This window comes from Arvicanthis niloticus, chromosome 6 (assembly GCF_011762505.2).
Source record: "Arvicanthis niloticus isolate mArvNil1 chromosome 6, mArvNil1.pat.X, whole genome shotgun sequence".
NCBI lineage: Eukaryota > Metazoa > Chordata > Mammalia > Rodentia > Muridae > Arvicanthis > Arvicanthis niloticus.
The window spans coordinates 47,988,656-48,008,530 of record NC_047663.1 but is presented as its reverse complement, the minus strand read 5'-3'; the positions used below and the strand labels follow the sequence as shown (position 1 = coordinate 48,008,530).

Here is a 19,875-nt window from a genome sequence, read left to right as displayed (position 1 = left end):
GCTGTGTGTAGATGGGAACAGGAGGTATCAGGTAGGTGAGTGAGGGATGTTGGGAGAGATTAGTAAGTGGAAAGACAACTAGAATAGTAGGGCATTGAAACCTACTGCAGTAGAAACTAGTTGGAGCCTATGAGGGTGACCTAGTGAGGACTCCTAGTAATGGAATGGCACAGCCATTTCCTAGGGAAACAGTGTAAGTCATGAAGCCAGGCCAGTTGTTTTAATAAGGTACTAGCAAAGCAGAGCTCCTTGACCTGATGCCCTTTTTATAAGTTTGAGTCTCCGTGGGGGCACTCTTGGGGGGTTATTAGCATAATGATTTGCCCATGTTTTCTCTGACAACATCTATTCTGTATTCCCCTGAGAAAGTCCTAAATGTACTACCGCCTACTCTCAAGGAAGTAATCTTAGTTGACCCTACTTGAGAGTCTTCTTTGTACCTTGGAGATTATTTGCCCCTAAGCTAATTAATGAAACAAAATAATTAAAATAATTTGAACTCAGAGGAGGCTGAGAAGTTTCAGCAGAACAGAAGTGACAACAGATCAGAGCAGAGAACTCTTTTATAGTACATTTCTAATTTCTTAGAATTATAACTTACAAGATAATCGATTATCTAAGCCATACATACTAAGCCCCTGGTAAGAACTCAGCAACAGAAGCTAGAAAGATTAAGATAATATAATAATATGCATAAGTGGTATAAAAAATGTAAGAAGAATAAGGTATTGGTATTTGTCATTCTTGAAAGGATTGGTTTACACCAGGTTGCTGTAACATTAATTAATATGGAAACAAAACTATTCCTTCATTGAACAAACTCATAAAATTATAAGTAACAGCTGCAATGTCTCCTAAGCCTGAATTATCAGGCTTAGGCGAATCTGTAAGTAATATGATTGACCATTAAAAGGTAGTAATGTATCTTAATGCAGGACAGTTTGCCTGGATTGACTCGGATTCTATCTTTTCTCATTCTAACCATGCTGCAATGCAAAGTGCTGCCAGCCTGAGAACAGGATGTTACATGCTTGCTTGATTGCTTAATCTAAAATGATTTGTAGAATTTTAGGAATAAGGACATGGGGTTGTCGATAATAAAATCTTTATTATCTTATGCTTAACCTGTAACCCTGGGCATACTAGAAAAGTAAGTATGGCCAAGACTGTACCTCTTGAAATCATGAATATTTTTGAATCTGTATGAATAAAGAAAATTTCAGATTGCAAGTCAGTCAGAAGTTGCAAAGCATCTTAGTCTTGGTGTCTGACTCATCCCTCCCCTTGCCTGTTCTCTATATCCTCTCTGGATCCCATTCACTGCTGGCGCTGACCCTTACAATGGAGGTCATGGAGCTTTAGCCAGCCATCTTCTGTAACCAGGCAAGGGTCCTAGTGATGAGACTAGTACACCAACTGAGCCACAAACCCTACACCAGTCCTGCCTACAAGATGTGCTGAGGCAATTGGCTCAGAGCTTAGGGGAGTAGGAAACTAATGACTAGTATAACTTTAGCCCCAAGCCACTGAGAGGAAGCTTATTCCTGACACTCCCTGGATGGCCAGGAATAGAAAGTTGGATAACTCAGAGACCTAGGGTAGAATCAAATATAAATGACCAACATAAAGTCAATGAAATTATTCCTAATGATAGTCTGCTAATGCTGATAAATTGGTGCCTAGCTCAATCATCATCAGAGAGGCTTTCTCTAGCAGCTGATGGGAGCAGATTCAGATTAGGTGGAGCTCAGGCAACCCTTGAGAACACTGGGAGGAAAGATTGTAGGAGACAGAGGGGTAGAAGACACCAGGAGAACACAGCACACAGAAACAACTAAGCATGGATATAAGGATTTCCAGAGACTGAACAGTAATCACAGAGCCTGTATGGGCCTGTTTGCATTAGGCCCTCTGCATACATGTTGTGATTGTTTAGCTTGGGTTTCTATGGGACTTCTATGGGAATGGGGGTATCTTTGACTCTTTTGCCTACCCTTGGGATCCTTTTCTTCCTCCTGAGTTGCCTCGTCCAGTCTTGATATGAGGCATTGTGTTTAGTCTTATTGCATCTTGTTATGGGTAAAAGAGGTTCAGTGGATCTGAGGGAGTAGAGAGGTTGTGGGGAGTCTAGAAAGAGTTGAAGGAAGGGAGGATGCACTTGGAATACATTATATGAGAGAATAATAAAAAGAAAAGAGAAAAGAAAAAGGCTACTGAACATTAACATAGGATCATGCTATATTATTTATTCATATTTAAAAAGTGTACTGCAGTCAACACAGAAAGTTGTCTGACATTACAAAATCTTGGTATAACAAGAATGTAAAGAAGGGAGATCTGATAAAACAGTGGCTGTTACCTAATGATTTTTCTAGAATCACATGTGCAAAGTAGAGGGTGGCAATGCGGAGTCACTCAAGGGCCCTTCTCTAACCAAACTACATTGCAAAACTCATGTTTGCAAATAGAAATATTAAGTAGTATGTTCTTGAAAGTGGGTCTCTTGCAGAAGTACATTTTGTTATAATAGTATCAATATATTTACTAGTTAAATTTACTATTTTACTAGTTAAAAATCACATTGGTATCATTATAAAGAGATTTTTTTCTTGCAAAGGACTCTGATCAGGGCCTCTTTCATATCTCTGTTCCTCAGGCTGTAGATGAAGGGATTCAGCATGGGAGTCACCACTGTGCACATCATAGCCATGACAGTCTCCTTCACAGTAGAGTTATTAGCTGATGGACATAAGTAGAGAGCAAAAATTGTCCCATAGAACAGTGAGACCACAGACAGGTGGGACCCACAGGTGGAGAAGATCTTGTGTAAAACATGAGCAGATGAAATCTTTAGAATGGAGCAGACAATTTGTATATAGGACACAACAATGAGTAAGAATGGAATGATGCTAACAAGCCCTCCCAAGATTAATATCATTAATTCATTAATATGAATGTCAGAGCAGGCCAACTTGAGCAGGGCAGATATGTCACAGAAAAAGTGGTGGATCACGTTATCCTTACAGAAAGACAATCTAGCCAAGAGTAGAGTGTGAAACATAGAATACAACACAGTAAATACCCAGGATAGCAGCACCACACACACACAGAGCTTGGGGCTCATGATGCTCATGTAATGAAAGGGGAAGCAGATGGCCACATAGCGGTCATAGGCCATAACCAAAAGAAGAATGCTCTCCAGGTCTCCAAAAACCAATAAAAAGTACATTTGTGTCAGACAGCAAGCATAGGAGATGGATGTGTCCTGGCTCTGCATGTTCTGCAGCAACTTGGGCATTGTGACAGAGGAAAAGCAGAGGTCAGAGAAGGACAAGTTGCTGAGAAACAAGTACATGGGTGTGTGGAGATGGGAGTCCAGAAGAATGAGGATGATGATGACGAGGTTCCCCAGGACAGTGGTGAGGTACATGGCCAGGAACAGGGCATAGAACAGGTGCTGGTGCTCTGGGGGGATGGGCAGGCCCAGGAGGAGGAACTGAGAGATGACAGTTTTGTTGTTCATTATCATTCTTTGTTTCCAGTATCCTAATTAGAAAATATCAATGTTCCTTAAAATTCAAAATAATAATGAACATATATCTAGGACACATATTCTAACACAATGGATTTTTGCGGTTATTATATATTCAAAACTTCTAATATCTGTAATCATTACTGTCATTAATATTTTCAACTGTTCTTTAATAAGGTTCTATTTCTCTTCTTTTCCTAGACTGTTCTATGCCTTATTTTACTAAGACACAAAATGGACTAATGCTTCTCTCTCCTGTTACCTGCTCATCCTGGGTGATTCTTGTTTGTTCTTTTGTAAGTTGCTCTATGTTTTTCTTATATAGATGTTTTTGGAGAATGTGATTAAACTTTGTCATCATAATTTTATATAAATGTCATGAACAACTCAAATTCTCGAATGCCTTAGATTACCATTTCAAACTCATGTGTGCATGTCCCTATAACATACATATTTATCCTCCACTGTTAACTAATCATCTTCTTTCCATTGCATGTATGCCAGGCATCAGGAGCTCAAACCCCAAGTGAAATTCATGTCTTCATTTTGTTGTTTCTTAAAGGATTCCATATTCTTCTACCTCTCCAGTCCCCCATAGAATAAAGAATGCAATTCAGGTTTGAGTCAGAACTGTGTGTCCCTTAAAAACTGTCTTGAATATCCCTGGAAATTTGGTGTGAACTGATAAGACACCAGCTTATTTTCTTAAATGTCCTCAGCTCTGCTGAGGCTGACTCAAAGTTTCTGGTTGATGGTCCTGCCCACCTTCACTTTATTTGCAGATACAGGAACAGGCTTCTATTCTCAGCACTTATGTGCATCATCCCATCTCACATTCTTCTGCTGCCATCACTGGACCTGATGTGCCCTGAATCCCAGTGAAGGCTAGATCCTGCATAACTCATTAAAGACATAGTAATTATCCAGGACCTTTCTAGTACCAATTTACTTCAGGGATCGCTAATGGAAACAAACTATAGTCACCAATCTCTCCTTCCTACACTTATGGGAAGGTAGAATTTATATAACAACAACAGCAGCAGCAGCAACAACAAAAAACAAAAAAGAAATAAAGAAATAGCAAAAATAGTGTCAATCAAAGAATGGAAAGATGCACACTCATTCCTTGTTTAGACAATAGTTAAGACTTCTGTTTGACTGGCTCCCACTTTTTCAGGACAAATCTTAGTTGCTATGTAGATATTTCCTAAATGTCATTAAAATCTGTAGACTCAGTAAATAATTAACACTTTATCAAATGATGGACTTCATGAAACCCGATGAAGAAATTAGGGGAAAAGGACGGATGACTAGAGAAAAAAAAATTTGATCTTCTGCTTTAGTTGCAAGTGTGTAACCTTTACTCTTCTGAGGAATTCCAATATTCTAGATAGTGCCTTAAATGTTCCTCTATTAGTCTCTAACACTATGCATTCTCTCCCTTAAGTCATATGCATGGACACACACCCACATGTGTGTGCATACACACCAAATACGTGCCTTCATGTGATTGTGGACAAGACTGGCTAATGAATCAGTCACATTTCTTAAAGCTGACAAAACAGAAGAAAGGTAAAAAAAACTTAGCAACTTTCTCTGAAATGCTATAATCTAGTCTGACTGCATGCATCTTCACAGACTGGCAGTGTTTACTGCAGCAGAATTCAGAGTTTGCATACTTAGTCATTGTGGGTTAGCAATGCAGAAATAATGTAGGAAAAATATGCACTATTTAAAAAGATGATCTTCGTATGTATCCCAGACCAACCTCAAATATGCAACAGTGCTGCCTCTGTGTTCTGAATACTGGGATGCAGACACATGTAGCCTTACCAGTTTTCTGCTTCTCATGTAAATGAAAAGTGCCCTTATCTTATGTGTGCCTGTTTGTGGACTTCCCTACTCTTCAGAGGGTGTTGGCCAACAGTCCATGAGGAAAAAGGAAGCAGAAGCGATGAGCAGGGTTCAACCCTCTGAGTATGACAGAAGGACTCTCAGATATCACTGCAGTGAGACAAGTCTACTTTATTGTCCCAGCATAAGGTGTGCAAGGGCTTTATAGGGGTGCAAGTGGAAAGAGCTAATTGGTCATAGCAACAAGCTTGTGTGAAGGCTGATTGGTCATATTACAGCGCCTAATTATCATGCAGGTAGGAAGCTAGCTCAGGACTTGTGTGCAGAGTTATGTAGCCTTGCAGAGTTCTCTGTACCAGGTCATTTTTCATACAAGCCCAGCCACCTGTGTTCAGGGATACTCTCAGACAAAGTCAGGCAGAAACTGGGAAGCCTAACTCAGGAAGCATGTCCTCCATCTTGTGCAGATCTCAGAAAGCCATCTGTTCATGGGTGACTGAACCTTAATAGCAGGATTCTCTAATAAATGTGTACAAAGATCAGAAGCCAGAGAACTCACTATTAACTATTAGCACTGATGGGTTAATGTACCTATAACTTCTGTAGATGTCAAGCCTACAGTTCTCAAATGAAACACCACATGAAAAAAATCACAGGACAATTGTTTCTAACACTTGGTACACTTGCATATCACCTTGGATTCTATAGAATCCTTGAATTTGGTTGAGGAGCTTTCATTATATATTTACATGAACACCTAGATGATATCAATGTCACCCTTGAAGGACTACACTCAGCAGTAGTCTCATACAATACCAATAAAACAGAGATTTGTGAACTTGTGCAGATAAAATAGATTATTATTTTGGGGAGGACACTGTTCAGTTTGTGAAGATCCATTGGTGAAAGAATAGTGAACAACCCTTCAGCATGACAGCAATGAACTCCATTTCCCAGGACTGCTTTTGTGTTGAAATGGTAGGATATTGAGAGAAAAAAGGATATAATGGGCAATTGTAATGAATCTGTCAATGTGAACGAGGTTACATGAGGACCATGAAACAAATACTTGTGCAGTATAGTGCAGTCCTGGAGACAGAAAAGAAGAATGTTATCGTACCTGGAAAACTGCCCCACATCACACTGGAGATTCATGTGGATTCACAGCAAGACACATGCTTATTTTCTTGAATGTACACAGTTCTGCTGAGGCTGAGTAAAAGTTTCTTGTTCATGATCCTGCTCACCTTTATTTTATTTGCAGACACCAGAACTCCCAGCCTCTGTACTCATCACCTATTTGGACAATCCCTACTCACATCCCCCTGTTGCCATCTCTGTGCCTTATGGGCCCTTCATCCCAGAGGAGTCCAGATCCTGAATAACTCACCAAGGACAAAGTAATTACCCAGGACCTTTGTAGGACAAATTGACTTCAGGGATCTCTGGTGGAGACCAATTATAATCACCAACCACTATTTCTTACACTTAGGAGAAGGTGCAATTAAAAGAACAAAAACAAACAAAACTGATAAACAATTAGCAGCAGTAAGAAAACCAAAAAATCCCTGGAAAGATGCATACTTCTTGCTTGTTCAGGTAATGAACAGGGCTTCTGTTGACTGGAGCTCACTTTATTGGGGTGGGTAAGGAAGGGTGACTGAAAAATCACCCTATCTTATCACTCATTATTCTTATTGTTAATTACTTAAATGGTCTCAACAAAAATTTACACAAGAAATCATCATCAATATGTTTTATATTTTTGGTTTTGAGCCTAAAGTTTAAGTGCTGAGCCATCTCTGCAGCTCATCCAACATTTAAGCATCATTTAAGCATAATGAGACCATAGAAAATCATACACTCTGGGAAGGCTTCCAAGGGCAGCATCTCAATCAAACACAACAGATTACTAGCAAGACGACTTAGGGCAGACAAATAACCTTCTAGAAAAATAAATGTCATCACCTGACTTTCTGCCTGTGTCAATATGTGAAAAGGGCAGGCATATGGTAAGCACATGGCATGTTTCATACTTTCTTAAGCCAACAGAAAATTCATCCATCTTTCTATGCTTGTTTACTCATTTTTGTTTCCTTACCTCTAATATAAAAATGTTAATCATACCTACTACCACCATTATCCAACCCCTCTCCATGTATGTAAGATTATTTTATAATTCCATGTTGTAAAAGTTCACCATTTATAATTTCTTCCTTCAGGATAATTTTATGAATTTGGAAGTCATTGATTAGAAGAAGTTCTGTCTGTGAATATGAAACACAAAGTTTTAACTCTAGGACATATTGATCCTTATTAGTTTAATCTTTATTGGGCTCTTCAAGATGATTAACGTAGGTCTTTGAATGTGTAAACAGTAAGTGGGATCTAAGCATGTGTACAGGATTTTAGACACAGTGTTACCTGCTCTGCTTGTGTAGAACAACCACATTTTGCTTGCTATTGATTGGTTTTAATCAAGAATGATGTGTCTATTCTCTGTGATTTGGTTGACACAAGAAGCAAAAGTGGATGGATGGTAGGCTCAAGTCCCAATTCTACCATCCCTAATAACTGAGATATTTATTCAATAAACTGATTAAACAGCTTTAGTATTTCCCATGTTATTTAAAGCAATCTACAATGCATTTTAGAACCCACAACCCCCCAAGGAATTCCTGTGCCCATTCACATACACTCTCACTTCAAACCACCCCAGGCAATTTAATTCTATATTCTTATGGATTTTCCTCTTTTTTTGACTTTATATTGTCTTTTTGTGAATTTCATATCCTGCACCCCAATTCCTCACATCCCCCTGTCCCTCTATATTCAACCTCTTTCTTTTCAACCTTCCTCATCAAACAAAACAAAACAAAACAAAACAAAACAAAACAAAACAAAACAAAACAAAACAGCTTGCCTTTGAAGCTGGTTCACATCAAGGTGTGTCACACAGTGTACCCTTTTCCCAAATAGCTTTACTTGGAAGTGTTCACTGAAGTGAGTCATTGTCTGTTCCAGGCCCTTAGCTTCTGTGCATGTAGTCTTTTGTTTGGGTTCCCTCACTCAGGATGATATTTTCTAGTTCCATCCATTTGCCAGCAAAATTCATAACGCCCCTGTTTTCAATAGCTGTGCAGTAGTCTATTGTGTAAATGAACCACATTTCTTTATCCATTTTTTTGGTTGAGGGCCATCTGCATTGTTTCCAGTTCCTGACTGTTACAAATCAGGCTGATATTAACAGAGTGGGGCATGTATTCTTGTGGGATGGTGGAGTATTTTTGGGTATATTACCAGGAGTGGTATAGCTAGGTTTTTAGGTAGAACTACTTCCAATTTTCTGAGGAACCACCAGCTTGATTTCCTGAGTGGTTGTAGCAGTTTTCAATCCCATCAGTAATGGAGGAGTATAATGCTCCCCTTTCTCGACATCCTCACCAACTTGTGCTGTCACTTGAGTTTTTGATCTTAGGCATACTGATGAGTGTGAGATGGAATTTCAGGGTCATTTTGATTTGCATTTCCATTATGCCTAAGGACACTGAACATTTCTTTAAGTGCTTATCAGTCATTTGAGATGGTCATGTGATTATTTTCCTTTCGATTTGTTTAAATGGTGAATTACTTTGATGGATTTTCCTATATTGATTGAAACAGCCTGGTATCCCTGGTGTGAAGCCTACTTGATTATGGGAAATGATGTTTTTAGTGTATTCTTGAATTTGGTTTGTGAGAATTTTATTGAGTATATTTAGGTTGATGTTTATAAGCAAAATTGTTTTGAAAGTCTTTCTTTATTGAGTCTTTGTGTGGCTTAGGTTTTGGGATGATAGAATGGATTAGGTAATTTTCCCCATAATGATATTTTATTCAGACATAAAGTTATATGAAACATGCCATTTGCTTGACAATGGGTGCATTTTATTAGGTTAGCAAGCCATACATAAAAGAACAATAGGGCCATAATTTTTCCTCTTTGTAGGTTGTAATTTTATATAGACATATAAAACTACAAGCCGGCATTAGCAGGGAAGAGAAAGGAGTAGGATGGACAGTTAAGACAGACAAAGCATATGATAGACTGAAAAGATTTTTCCATGACACCAGGTACTAGGTAAAATGAATATATGGGAATTAAAAACCAATAGTACATGTTTAATAAAGCATGATGGAAATTTTGCATACTATCTGCTAAGTGTCAGGCACTCTTGTAAGTCCCCTTCAATGTTTACAAGCATGTGTCCTTTAATATAGGAAAGAATAAAATTTATACCAATATCCAGGGAACTTGGGAGAATAAACGGAGTCACAAAATGAATGGCAATCTGAGTAAACATGAATATGAACTTTCTTGAGTAAAACTGGAAACAATTCAACCCTCTGAGGTGGGTGCACCAGAGTTTGGTCAAGAAGAGGATATTAGATAAACATCTTCATGACACAAATGGTAATTGGCAGCACCAAGTGCAAACACAGGTCCCTGTATCCAGAGTGTGCACTCAACTCTTTTTCCTTAACTTCACCCTTAGGGATGTTGACACTATTGCTCAGATGAGTACTGTGGCCTTGGCTCCACTATTGTCACTTGTGACCTCCTTGTAGGTGCTCCACAGTTTTCAAAATGAGTCTTTCCCATAGAGATTCCCCTCCTTTTTACCCTGATGTAGTCAATCTGAGCAGAAACATATTATTCCTTCCCTTTTCCACATAAAAGAGGCCACGACAGCATCTTTGCTTGTCTCTTGCATTTCCAGTGATATCTCCTTCACACAAATCCATGGTTCTCTCTGAAGTCCACTACCCAATAACTCCAGGGCCTGACAATCTGGATATGGTCCATATAGTTCTTGTCTTTATATTACAGTCAAAGAATTGATGCTTAGTAAATAATTGTATAATTGATCATGAGTTTACAAACCAACTTTAACAAAGATTCCACTGAACATATGATGAGGTTTTTTACCATCTTCATTCGGAAACAGAAGTTAGAGAAAATAGAAAGCTTTAGGAGAAGCAGATATCAGTCCCAGTTCTAAACATAAGTGTCTCCGTGAATCCCTGGATTGTGACACTAGCAGGTTTACTTATCAGGATGAGAATTTAGTGTCTTGTGGTCAACTATGAATGGAAAGACTCAAGTCCTTAAGCCCCCACCATTTAGGACTCAGGTAACTCAATGTGCATCTTCCTCAGAAGGGATACTCAACCTCTTAGCTGATCAGACACACTCTGTGCTAGGACAGAAGTTGCATTTGGAATCAGAGGCTACAGTAATCTAGCACCAGCAGTGATTGACTCTTTCTTCCTGGTTTCCTCCACCCAATCCTCATCCATTTGACTCTATCTTGGTACAACCAAACAGCTTGAAAGAAGGAAATAGCATATCCATCTTGAGGAAAAGAAAATTCACTCACATGGACAGAATTTTAGGATCTTTGAGTTTACAAAAAGAATGTACTAATATCTAACATTTATAGAAATCACTTCTAATTTTAATTTTTCTCGTTTTCATATAATCACATATAATATGTTGACCACATCTCTCATACTAGAAATCTAGTTTCAGTCTTCTATATATACACATGCAGTTTTGCCAGCAATGTTTGTTGAAGGTTTTGTATTTACTCCAATGGGTAATTTTGGCTTCCTTCTCAATATATATTTCTATATAAATGTAACAATGATATTAAGGAAGATCATGAATTTCAGAGGAATGGGAGAGCACAGAAAAAGTTTGAGGGCAAGAGGGAGGAATGAGAATGACATGATAGGGCATACATCTGTGCAGTGCTCAAAAAAATAAATTAGAAAAAGAAAACTTAGAAACTTTGGTGACTGAAGTTAAATGGGATTCTTTCTGGGTCTCCTATTCTGTACCATTCATCTACAGCAGTAGTCCTCAACCATTGGGTGGTGGGTACTTTGGGAGTAAGCAATTCTTTCATAGGGGTTGTATATCAAATATCCTACAAATCAGATATTTAGATTGTGATTCATAAAAGTACAATAATTATAGTTATGAAATAGCAATAAAATAATTTTTAGTTGGAGGTCACCACAACTTGAGGAACTGTATTAAAGGTCACAGCATTAAGAAGGTTGAGAACCAATGATCTACAGTTTTCTTTAAGCTAGTATCATGCTGTTTTTATTTATATCACTCTATACTATAGTTTCAACTTAGATATTATAATATCTCCTGAATTGTTCTTTTTTTTTTTCCTAAGGGTTGCTTGAGATGTTGTGGGATTTTAAAAATACAACTTCAAATGTAAGATTGTTATTTCTATTTGTGTGACATTTTTCTTTAAAATTCTGCTTGTAATTGCATTAAATCTGTAAGATTGCCTTTGGTAGCATGGCCATTTTAATAATATTAAATTTTCCAATCCACGAACATTCATATTATTTCCATATTGTAACTTTTGCCTTAATTTAGTTCATCAATGTCTTAAAGTTTCAACTAAAGAGGTCTTTCACTTCATTAGTTAAGTTTATTTCAAAATATTTTTTAATCCACTATATTGTATACTCTAATAGGTGAATTATAAGTCTCTTGACTGTAGCTCTTAAAATTAGAATTAGATTTCAATTATTGAAATGATTCATTACAATATAACTTTCTTAAGCATGAAAGAATCATTATTAGGGGATGAGGAATGACTGAACATAGGCAAAGGACGCTTGACTCATGAAAATGAGTAAGAAGCTGATTCTTTTTCTAGTTTTAACTCAGCTGGGATTGTTTATTTTTTGGTGGTGGACAAGTGATTGAAATCATTTTGATAAAGTGTAAAATCTAGTTTAAAGCTCTGCAGCTTCAGAATAGCTATTCTAAGTGTATAGAAAATCATTACAAACTTTGGGTCTGATTAATTTCACTGTGTGATATTTTTTATTTGCAGGTGTTTTTGAACATATGCTGCGGGTGGAATTGTATCTTTAATTTATTTTTCAAAACAGTGTTGTTATAGGAATGCTGCTGACTTATGTGTTAATTTTATATTCTGTTATTTGCCGATGTAAGAGTTTACAAAGTTTATACAGTTTGTTAGAGCCAAGAGTTTCTGGTGGTATCCCAGGGTTTTTTAATATATAGAATCATGTTATCTGTAATGAAGGATTCCCTTTAGTGCACAAAAGTCAGCTCTAACTGGATCAAAGACTTCAACATAAAACGCAGAATTCTGAAACTTCTGTATGAAAAGGAAAGGAAAACACTACCAGACATGGGCAGAGAAAAGGATTTTCTAAGTAGGACTGGGGTCACTTCCAACCCTGCTCATATGGGTAGCTCTTCTTCAACTGACTGGTTCCCAAAGTAAAGCAGTATGATATGGATGTGGGAGAGGAACTTGTAATGAAGCAGGGGGAGGAGCGAGAGAAAAACCAGAGAGTGAGAGGGTGAGACCAGTTAGCATGCATTACATACATCTAGAAAATTACTAAAGAACAATTTTGATGGAAATTTTTAAAAAAGAAATAAAATACAGAATTTTCTTACAGTTTGCACTCCAAGTTTATATAGAAGTTTGAAATGTTGTGCATGTCTAATTTTATCTCACAGCACACTTTCTTTCAATGGAAATAAAAATAGTAACAGGGTTGTATATATTTTTTTAAAAAATCCAAAGTAAAGTAATCAGAAATAAGATTAGTTATTGGGAGGAGTCCAGGGCCAAGGGCAGTTGCTACTCCCTAAGGACAAGTAAGGCATGTGACGTGGATACAGCAGAGTAAGATAATGTCAAGACAAAATCTTGTGTTTATAAACCTAGATCAGTTAGGGACAAAGGTACACATTGAGGGTACAAAGAACAAGAAAAGAATGGTTGGCTGACACACTAAAGACTTAAAACAACAGAGTAATCGAGAATGTCTGGAAGGTGTGTGCTTTAGTTATCCACCAGTGTGATTTGCGTGTGATTACTAATGATGTTCTGCCCATCAATCAGCAGAACAAGTTGCCAAGAAGAAATCTGACTTCTCCAGAAAGCACACATGAGTCCTCATTTACGGAGACTCACATCTGGTTGTCCAAGGCTGGATTGTCAAATCCAGTTACATAAAGGCCTTGGAAAGTAACTGGGACATTGCATTCTTGATCAGAATATGAAAAAGCTCTACTTTGTATCCCAGACTTATGTTCCTGTCCTAGCACCTTCTTGGCATAAGGCCACTTAAGAGATTTTCAGTCATAAAATCTAATCAACACTAGGTACAGACACCACAATGAAGGAACTATGACTATATAGGACTGCATTTTTTTTTGGACACTTGGTGGTGGCCATTCTCTGGAGAGTGGTTAACTAGGTAAAAAGACTTGTTTGCAATGCGGTGTTTAAAGAGACAATGAGGGGACACACAAAGTACAGCACACTTATGTTTCTAGTCTGATTTTTTTCTCTTTCCAGAGAAGACTTACCTCTAACTCCCAAATACGTTCAGAAACTACAGGCATCCAGCTTTCTTCACATGCACGCAGAAGGTTTTATGTCTCACCTACTCTAAAACCACATTGCAAAGATGAGCCTGTCATAGGCTCTTTCAAGAGGCCTAGAGTTTTTGGAAAGAAATAAGGTGTGGGTAATAGTGATGGCTGTCCTGATTCAGGGCTTCTGGAAGACCTCAGATACTGACACAGAAGTAGAGTTGCCACTTGAGATGTCACTCAATATTTAATAGTAGGTGACATCTTGAGAGAAGTCTTAGTGCTGTGCACATTTTCATAATAAAAACATCCAAAAAAGTCTCTATAAGATTGCCTGAGGTATAGAATATAGTTCAGTGAGAAAATGACTACCATAGCACCAAACAAATAAATAATCCTGACAGAGATGTCAGGGAACACTCTTATAATAATAGTTTCAAGGCTGTTTGGCCTTGCAATGACTCATAAAGTTTTATTTTTATATAAATAATTAGGGCTGGCAAGATGAGTCAGAAGGAAGAAAGGCAAGAAGGAGGGAAGGAAGGTCTATAAGATTCCTCTGAAATACCTGCTTCTGCTTTATAATCTAAAGAGAAAAGACCAGAAATCAGCCATTTTTGAAATGAACTAAAGCATTAAGTTAGTAAGGAAAAGTTGCTAGTGTATGCTCTCTCCAGTTTCTTTTTGTAGGCACTTAGAGCTATGAGATTTCCTCTTAGCACTGCTTTCATTGTGTCCCATAAGTTTTGGTATAAACAGCCTTCATTTTCATTAAATTCTAAAAAGTCTTTAATTTCTTTCTTTCTTTCTTCCTTGACCAAGTCATCATTGAGTAGAGCATTGTTCAGTTTCCATGTGTATGTGGGCTTTCCGTTGTTTTTGTCCATATTAAAGATGAGTCTTAGTCCATGATGATCTGATAGGGTACAAGGAATTATTTCAATCTTTTTGTATCTGTTGAGGACTGTTTTGTAACCAATTATATGGCCTATTTTGGAGAAGGTACAATGAGGTGCTGAGAAAAAGGTATATTCTTTTGCTTTAGGATGAAATGTTCTATAGATATCAGTTGAGTCCATTTGGTTCATAACTTCTGTCAGTTTCATTGTGTCTCGGTTTAGTTTTTGTTTCCATGATCTGTCCATTGCTGAGAGTGGGGTGTTGAAATCTCCCACTATTATTGTGTGAGGTGCAATGCATGCTTTAAGCTTCAGTAAAGTTTCTTTTATGTATGTGGGTGCCCTTGCATTTGGGGCATAGATGTTCAGAATTGCGAGTTCCTCTTGGTACATTTTTCCCTTGATGAATACGAAGTGTCCTTCTTTATCTTTTTTGATTACTTTTGGTTGAAAATCGATTTTATTTGATATTAGAATCGCCACTCCAACTTGTTTCTTGGGACCATTTGCTTGGAAGATTGTTTTCGATCCTTTTATTCTGAGGTAATGTCTGTCTTTTTCACAGAGGTGCATTTCCTGAATGCAGCAAAATGCTGGGTCATGTTTATGTATCCAGTCTGATAGTCTATGTCTTTTTATTGGAGAATTGAGTGCATTGATATTAATAGATATTAAGGAGAAATGAATGTTGTTTCCTGTTATGTTATTTTTGTAATTGGTGGTGGAGTTATGTTTGTATAGCTACCTTCTTTTAGGGTTGTTGGAAGATTACTTTCTTGCTTTTTCTAGGTTGTAGTTTCCCTCCTTGTGTTCGAGTTTTCCACCAATTATCCTTTGAAGTGCTGGATTTGTGGTGAGATATTGTGTAAATTTGGTTTTGCCATAGAATATTTTGTTTTCTCCATCAATATTGATTGAGAGTTTTGCTGGGTATAGTAGTCTGGGCTGGCATTTGTGTTCTCTTAGGGGTCTGTATGATATCAGTCCAGGATCTTCTGGCTTTTATAGTCTCTGGTGAGAAGTCTGGTATAATTCTTATAGGTCTACCTGTATATGTCACTTTACCTTTTTCCCTTATTGCTTTTTGTATTTTTTTTTTTGTTTTGTACATTTGATGTTTTGATTATTATGTGATGGGAGCTATTTCTTTTCTGGTCTAAACTATCTGGAGTTCTGTAGGCTTCTTGTATGTTTATGGACATCTCTTTCTGTAGGTTAGGAAAGTTTTCCTCTATAATTTTGTTGAAGATATTTACTGGTCCTTTAAGTTGGGAGTCTTCACCCTCATCTATACCTATTATCCTTAGGTTTGGCCATCTCATTGTGTCTTGGGTTTCCTGTATGTTTTGGGTTAATAGCTTTTTGTATTTTGCATTTTCTTTGACAGTTGTGTCAATGTTTTCCATGGTATCTTCTGCACATGAGATTCTCTCTTCTATCTCTTGTATTCTGTTGGTGATACTTGTGTCTATGACTCCTGATCTTTTTCCTAGGTTTTCTATCTCCAGTGTAGTCTCCCTTTGTGATCTCTTTATTGTTTCTACTTCCATTTTTAGATCTTGGATGGTTTTGTTTAATTCCTTCACCTGTTTGGTTGTGTTTTCTTGCAATTTATTAAAGGATTTTTGTGTTTCCTCTTTAAGGGCTTCTATCTGTTTACATGTGTTCTCCTTAAATTCTTTGAGAGTGTTATTTATGTCCTTCTTAAAGTCCTCTATCATCATCATGAGAAGTGATTTTAATTCTGAATCCTGCTTTTCCGGTGTGATGGGGTGTTCAGGGCTTCCTATGATGGTGGAACTGGGTGGTGATGATGCCATGTAACTTTGGATTCTGTTGCTTACATTCTTGGGCTTGCCTTTCATTATCTGGTTAACTCTAGTGCTACCTGTACTGGCTGTCTCTAACTGAATGTTGCCTTTCCAGTTATCTTGCTTGTTATCTCCTTGGGGTTCAAATGTCTCCGTGATCTTCTCCAGCTGCTCTGAGTACAGTGGTACCTCTAGGATGACTCAGGATAAGGTGTCTCCAAGGTAGCAGACCAGCTAGGTGTCTGCTGTTCTGGGTGCAGTGTCTCCTCTAGAATGTCTCAGGATAAGGTGCCCACTGTTCTGAGTGCAGTGGCTCCTCTAGGATATCTTAGGATATGTTGTCTGTCTCTCTGAGTTCAGTTGTTCCTCTTCTGCTCTGGGTTCAGTGGTACCTCTGCTGCTCTGGGTTGAGTGGACCTTCCAGAATGTCTCGGGTGGAATCTGGTGTCCACACACAAGCAGCCCGAGCAGAGGTTTGTTCCAGGCCTCAGATCCCGGAGAGGGGCAGAAGGGGAGTGCTATTCCGCAGGGGCTGGGGGGTTGGGTATCTGATGGAATCTGAGCACTCCCGGCACCCAGCTATGGGCTTAGGGCAGTGTGTGGGTCTTCCTACCTATGGCTCTGGGATCAGTGGAGCCTCCAGGATGTCTCTGGTGGAACCCGGTGTCCACACAAGAGCAGACCGGGCAGAGGTCCACATTTCCTATATCCATTCTTCAGTATGGGGTGGTGGGCTGTGAGAAGCAGCTGGGTGCTTGGTCGAGCACGAGCTTGGAACCCCAGAACCTTATTGGACGGCAGGAATTTAGCTCTGCTCCCAGGCCCTGGCTCTTTTCATTTAGCTTCAGCCCTCTAGCAACCCCTTCCATAGAGAGTTCTATGACCATCACTCATGAGGAACAGTGCCTCAGGCCCTAGAGAGATTTACATACTAATGAGATGCCTGAAGGCCAGAGGGTGGAACCAATTAAGCATTCTTTCCCAGCCCCTCCCTTCTCTCCCTCCCTCAGGTCTGCCCTGGGCTTCTGGGGGGTGCAACCAGATCCATCCACCATATGCCATGACATTAAAGCCTGTAAAAACCCATGGACTTTCTCGTGTCATTGGGGCTGCGCCATGAAGAACCGTGGAGCCACAGCAGCCATGCCTGACTTCCCCCTGGAGGAACCCTCTCAGTGTTCCCAGCCACCTTACCCACACTTCAGTTGGGGAACATGTTGGTTGTTTTTAGTTTCTGGCTGTTATGAATAAAGCTGCTATGAACATTGTGGAGAATCTCTCCTTCTGGTATGGTTGAGCATGTTTTAGGTATATACCCAGCAGCATAGCTGGGTCTTCAGGTAGAATTATTTCCGTTTTTCTGAGAAACTTCCACAGGAAGACCAGCGGTCTCAACTAACCTGGATCCCAGGCATCTTCTAGAGACTGAACCACTAACCAGACACATACACTGGCTTGTCTGAGATGCCTGGAACAAATATAGCAGAGGTCTGCCTGGTCAATCCTCAGTGGGAGACAATTCTCTTAATCTTTGAGAAACATGAGGCCCCAGGGAAGGAGGAGGTCTGGTGGGGGGAGCACACTCTCAGAGGCAATGATGAACAGGAATAGAATGAAGAACTGCGGGAGAAGGAAAAAGGAGGGGGGGCAATGATGGGAATATAAATAAATATCCACTATGAATTCAACAGCCTTGTAGGCTAATATAAATAAAATATTTTTATTTAGAATTAGCTAAAAATTCGAATGGGAGAAGACTTTTAATGTAGAATTACTATATGACTAGGTACATACCTACTATAATTGAGTCAAACAAATGATTACTTATTAATATTCACAGAAGCATTACTTAATGTTGTCAAAAGTGGAAATAACCATCAGCAAATGATTATGTAAACAATTATGGCATGTCTGTACAATGACATATTATTTCACAATAAAAAGTTAATTGTTGGTACACAGGCATAGCTTGAAAATATTCTAATAGAAAGACACAGCCAGGAAGAGCTTATATTCACATTAACTATCAAGAATAGAAAAACCTGTAAGAGCATAAATTAGAATTACCTGTAGATGGTTAGAGGTGAAAGTATGTGTGAATGGACACAGGAATTCTTTGGCGGAATAATGGGGTCTAAAATGCATTGTGGACTCCTCGAATGACACTGAAATAGTAAGGCTATTTAGTTATAATTATACATGTGTACATCATTGTTTTTAGGGATGATTGAATTGGATCATGGTCCTACCATCCAACCACTTTTGTTTCTCATATCATCCAAAGCTCAGAGAGTGAATGACATCATTCTTCTTTGGGTAATTAAAACCAACTGAGTAGGAAGCAAAATGTGGTTGTTCTATGCAACTAGAGCAGGCAGCACTGTGTCTAACGTCCTGAACACTTACTTAGATCTCACTTACTATTTCAACATTCAAAACAAAAGTAAATCATCTCAAAGAACTCCATAAAGGTTAGATCACTAAGGATCAAGATTCTCTGGGCTTGAAAGTTTGTGTTTCATTATTATGTAATTTTCATTTTTACTGATGGCTACCATGTTCAGAAAGCTATACTGAAGAAAGGAATTGTGAATGTCACCTCTGACCTTGTGGTCAATGGTCAAATCATTCAACATGGAACTTTAAAGTAATCTCACATATATGGAGAGGGGTTGGATAATGATGGTTAGTAGGTACAATTAATGATTTCATGGGGAGGCAAGAAGGTGAAATGAGTGAACAGGTGTGGGAACATGGACTGTTTTCTATTGGCTTGAGGAAGCCTTAAACTTGCCATCTGCTTGCCATATTTTTGCCCTTTTCACATCTTGGCACAGACAGAATGTTGTAAAATGAAATTTAAAAATTTCAGGAAGGTTGTATCTCTGCCCTACATCCTCTTGAAGATAGTTATGTTGAATTGTGATGTTGTCCTTGGAAGCTTAGAAGTGTGGGTGGATTTCCACACTCTCATTCTGCTTAAAAACTACTGGTGGATGGGCTGGAGAGATGGCTCAGAACCTAAAGGCTAGGCTCACAACCAAAATTTAAAAAAATATTCATAGCCGTTTGTCTAAATTTTGTTGAATGAGACACTTTAAGTCAAAAACGTTCATAATAATTCCTGAAAATGTGAGGTGGTTTTCAGTCAACCTCCTTGACTTTTCTCACTAACAAAATGGGATTCAGTCAAGAGAAGTCCTGTTTATTACCTGCACATGGAACGAGTATGCTTTTCCATGCTTTTTGGCATTATTACTGATATTTATTATTTTGTTTGTTCTTTAAATTTTACCATCTCCTAAGTGTAGGAAATAGTGATAATTGACTATAATTGGTCTC

General features: G+C 38.4%; 1 protein-coding gene across 1 annotated transcript; it reads right to left on the bottom strand.

Annotated features, from left to right (window-relative positions):
- Window positions 1-2,226: 2,226 nt before the first annotated feature.
- On the bottom strand, window positions 2,227-6,735 carry LOC117711106 (olfactory receptor 1468-like). The gene is made up of 2 exons (XM_034506528.2): window positions 6,507-6,735; window positions 2,227-3,546 (listed from the first exon to the last, which is right to left on the bottom strand). The coding sequence occupies exons 1-2, from the start codon at window positions 6,523-6,525 to the stop codon at window positions 2,591-2,593; spliced, it is 975 nt and encodes a 324-aa protein (XP_034362419.2). The 5' UTR covers window positions 6,526-6,735; the 3' UTR covers window positions 2,227-2,590.
- Window positions 6,736-19,875: the final 13,140 nt, after the last annotated feature.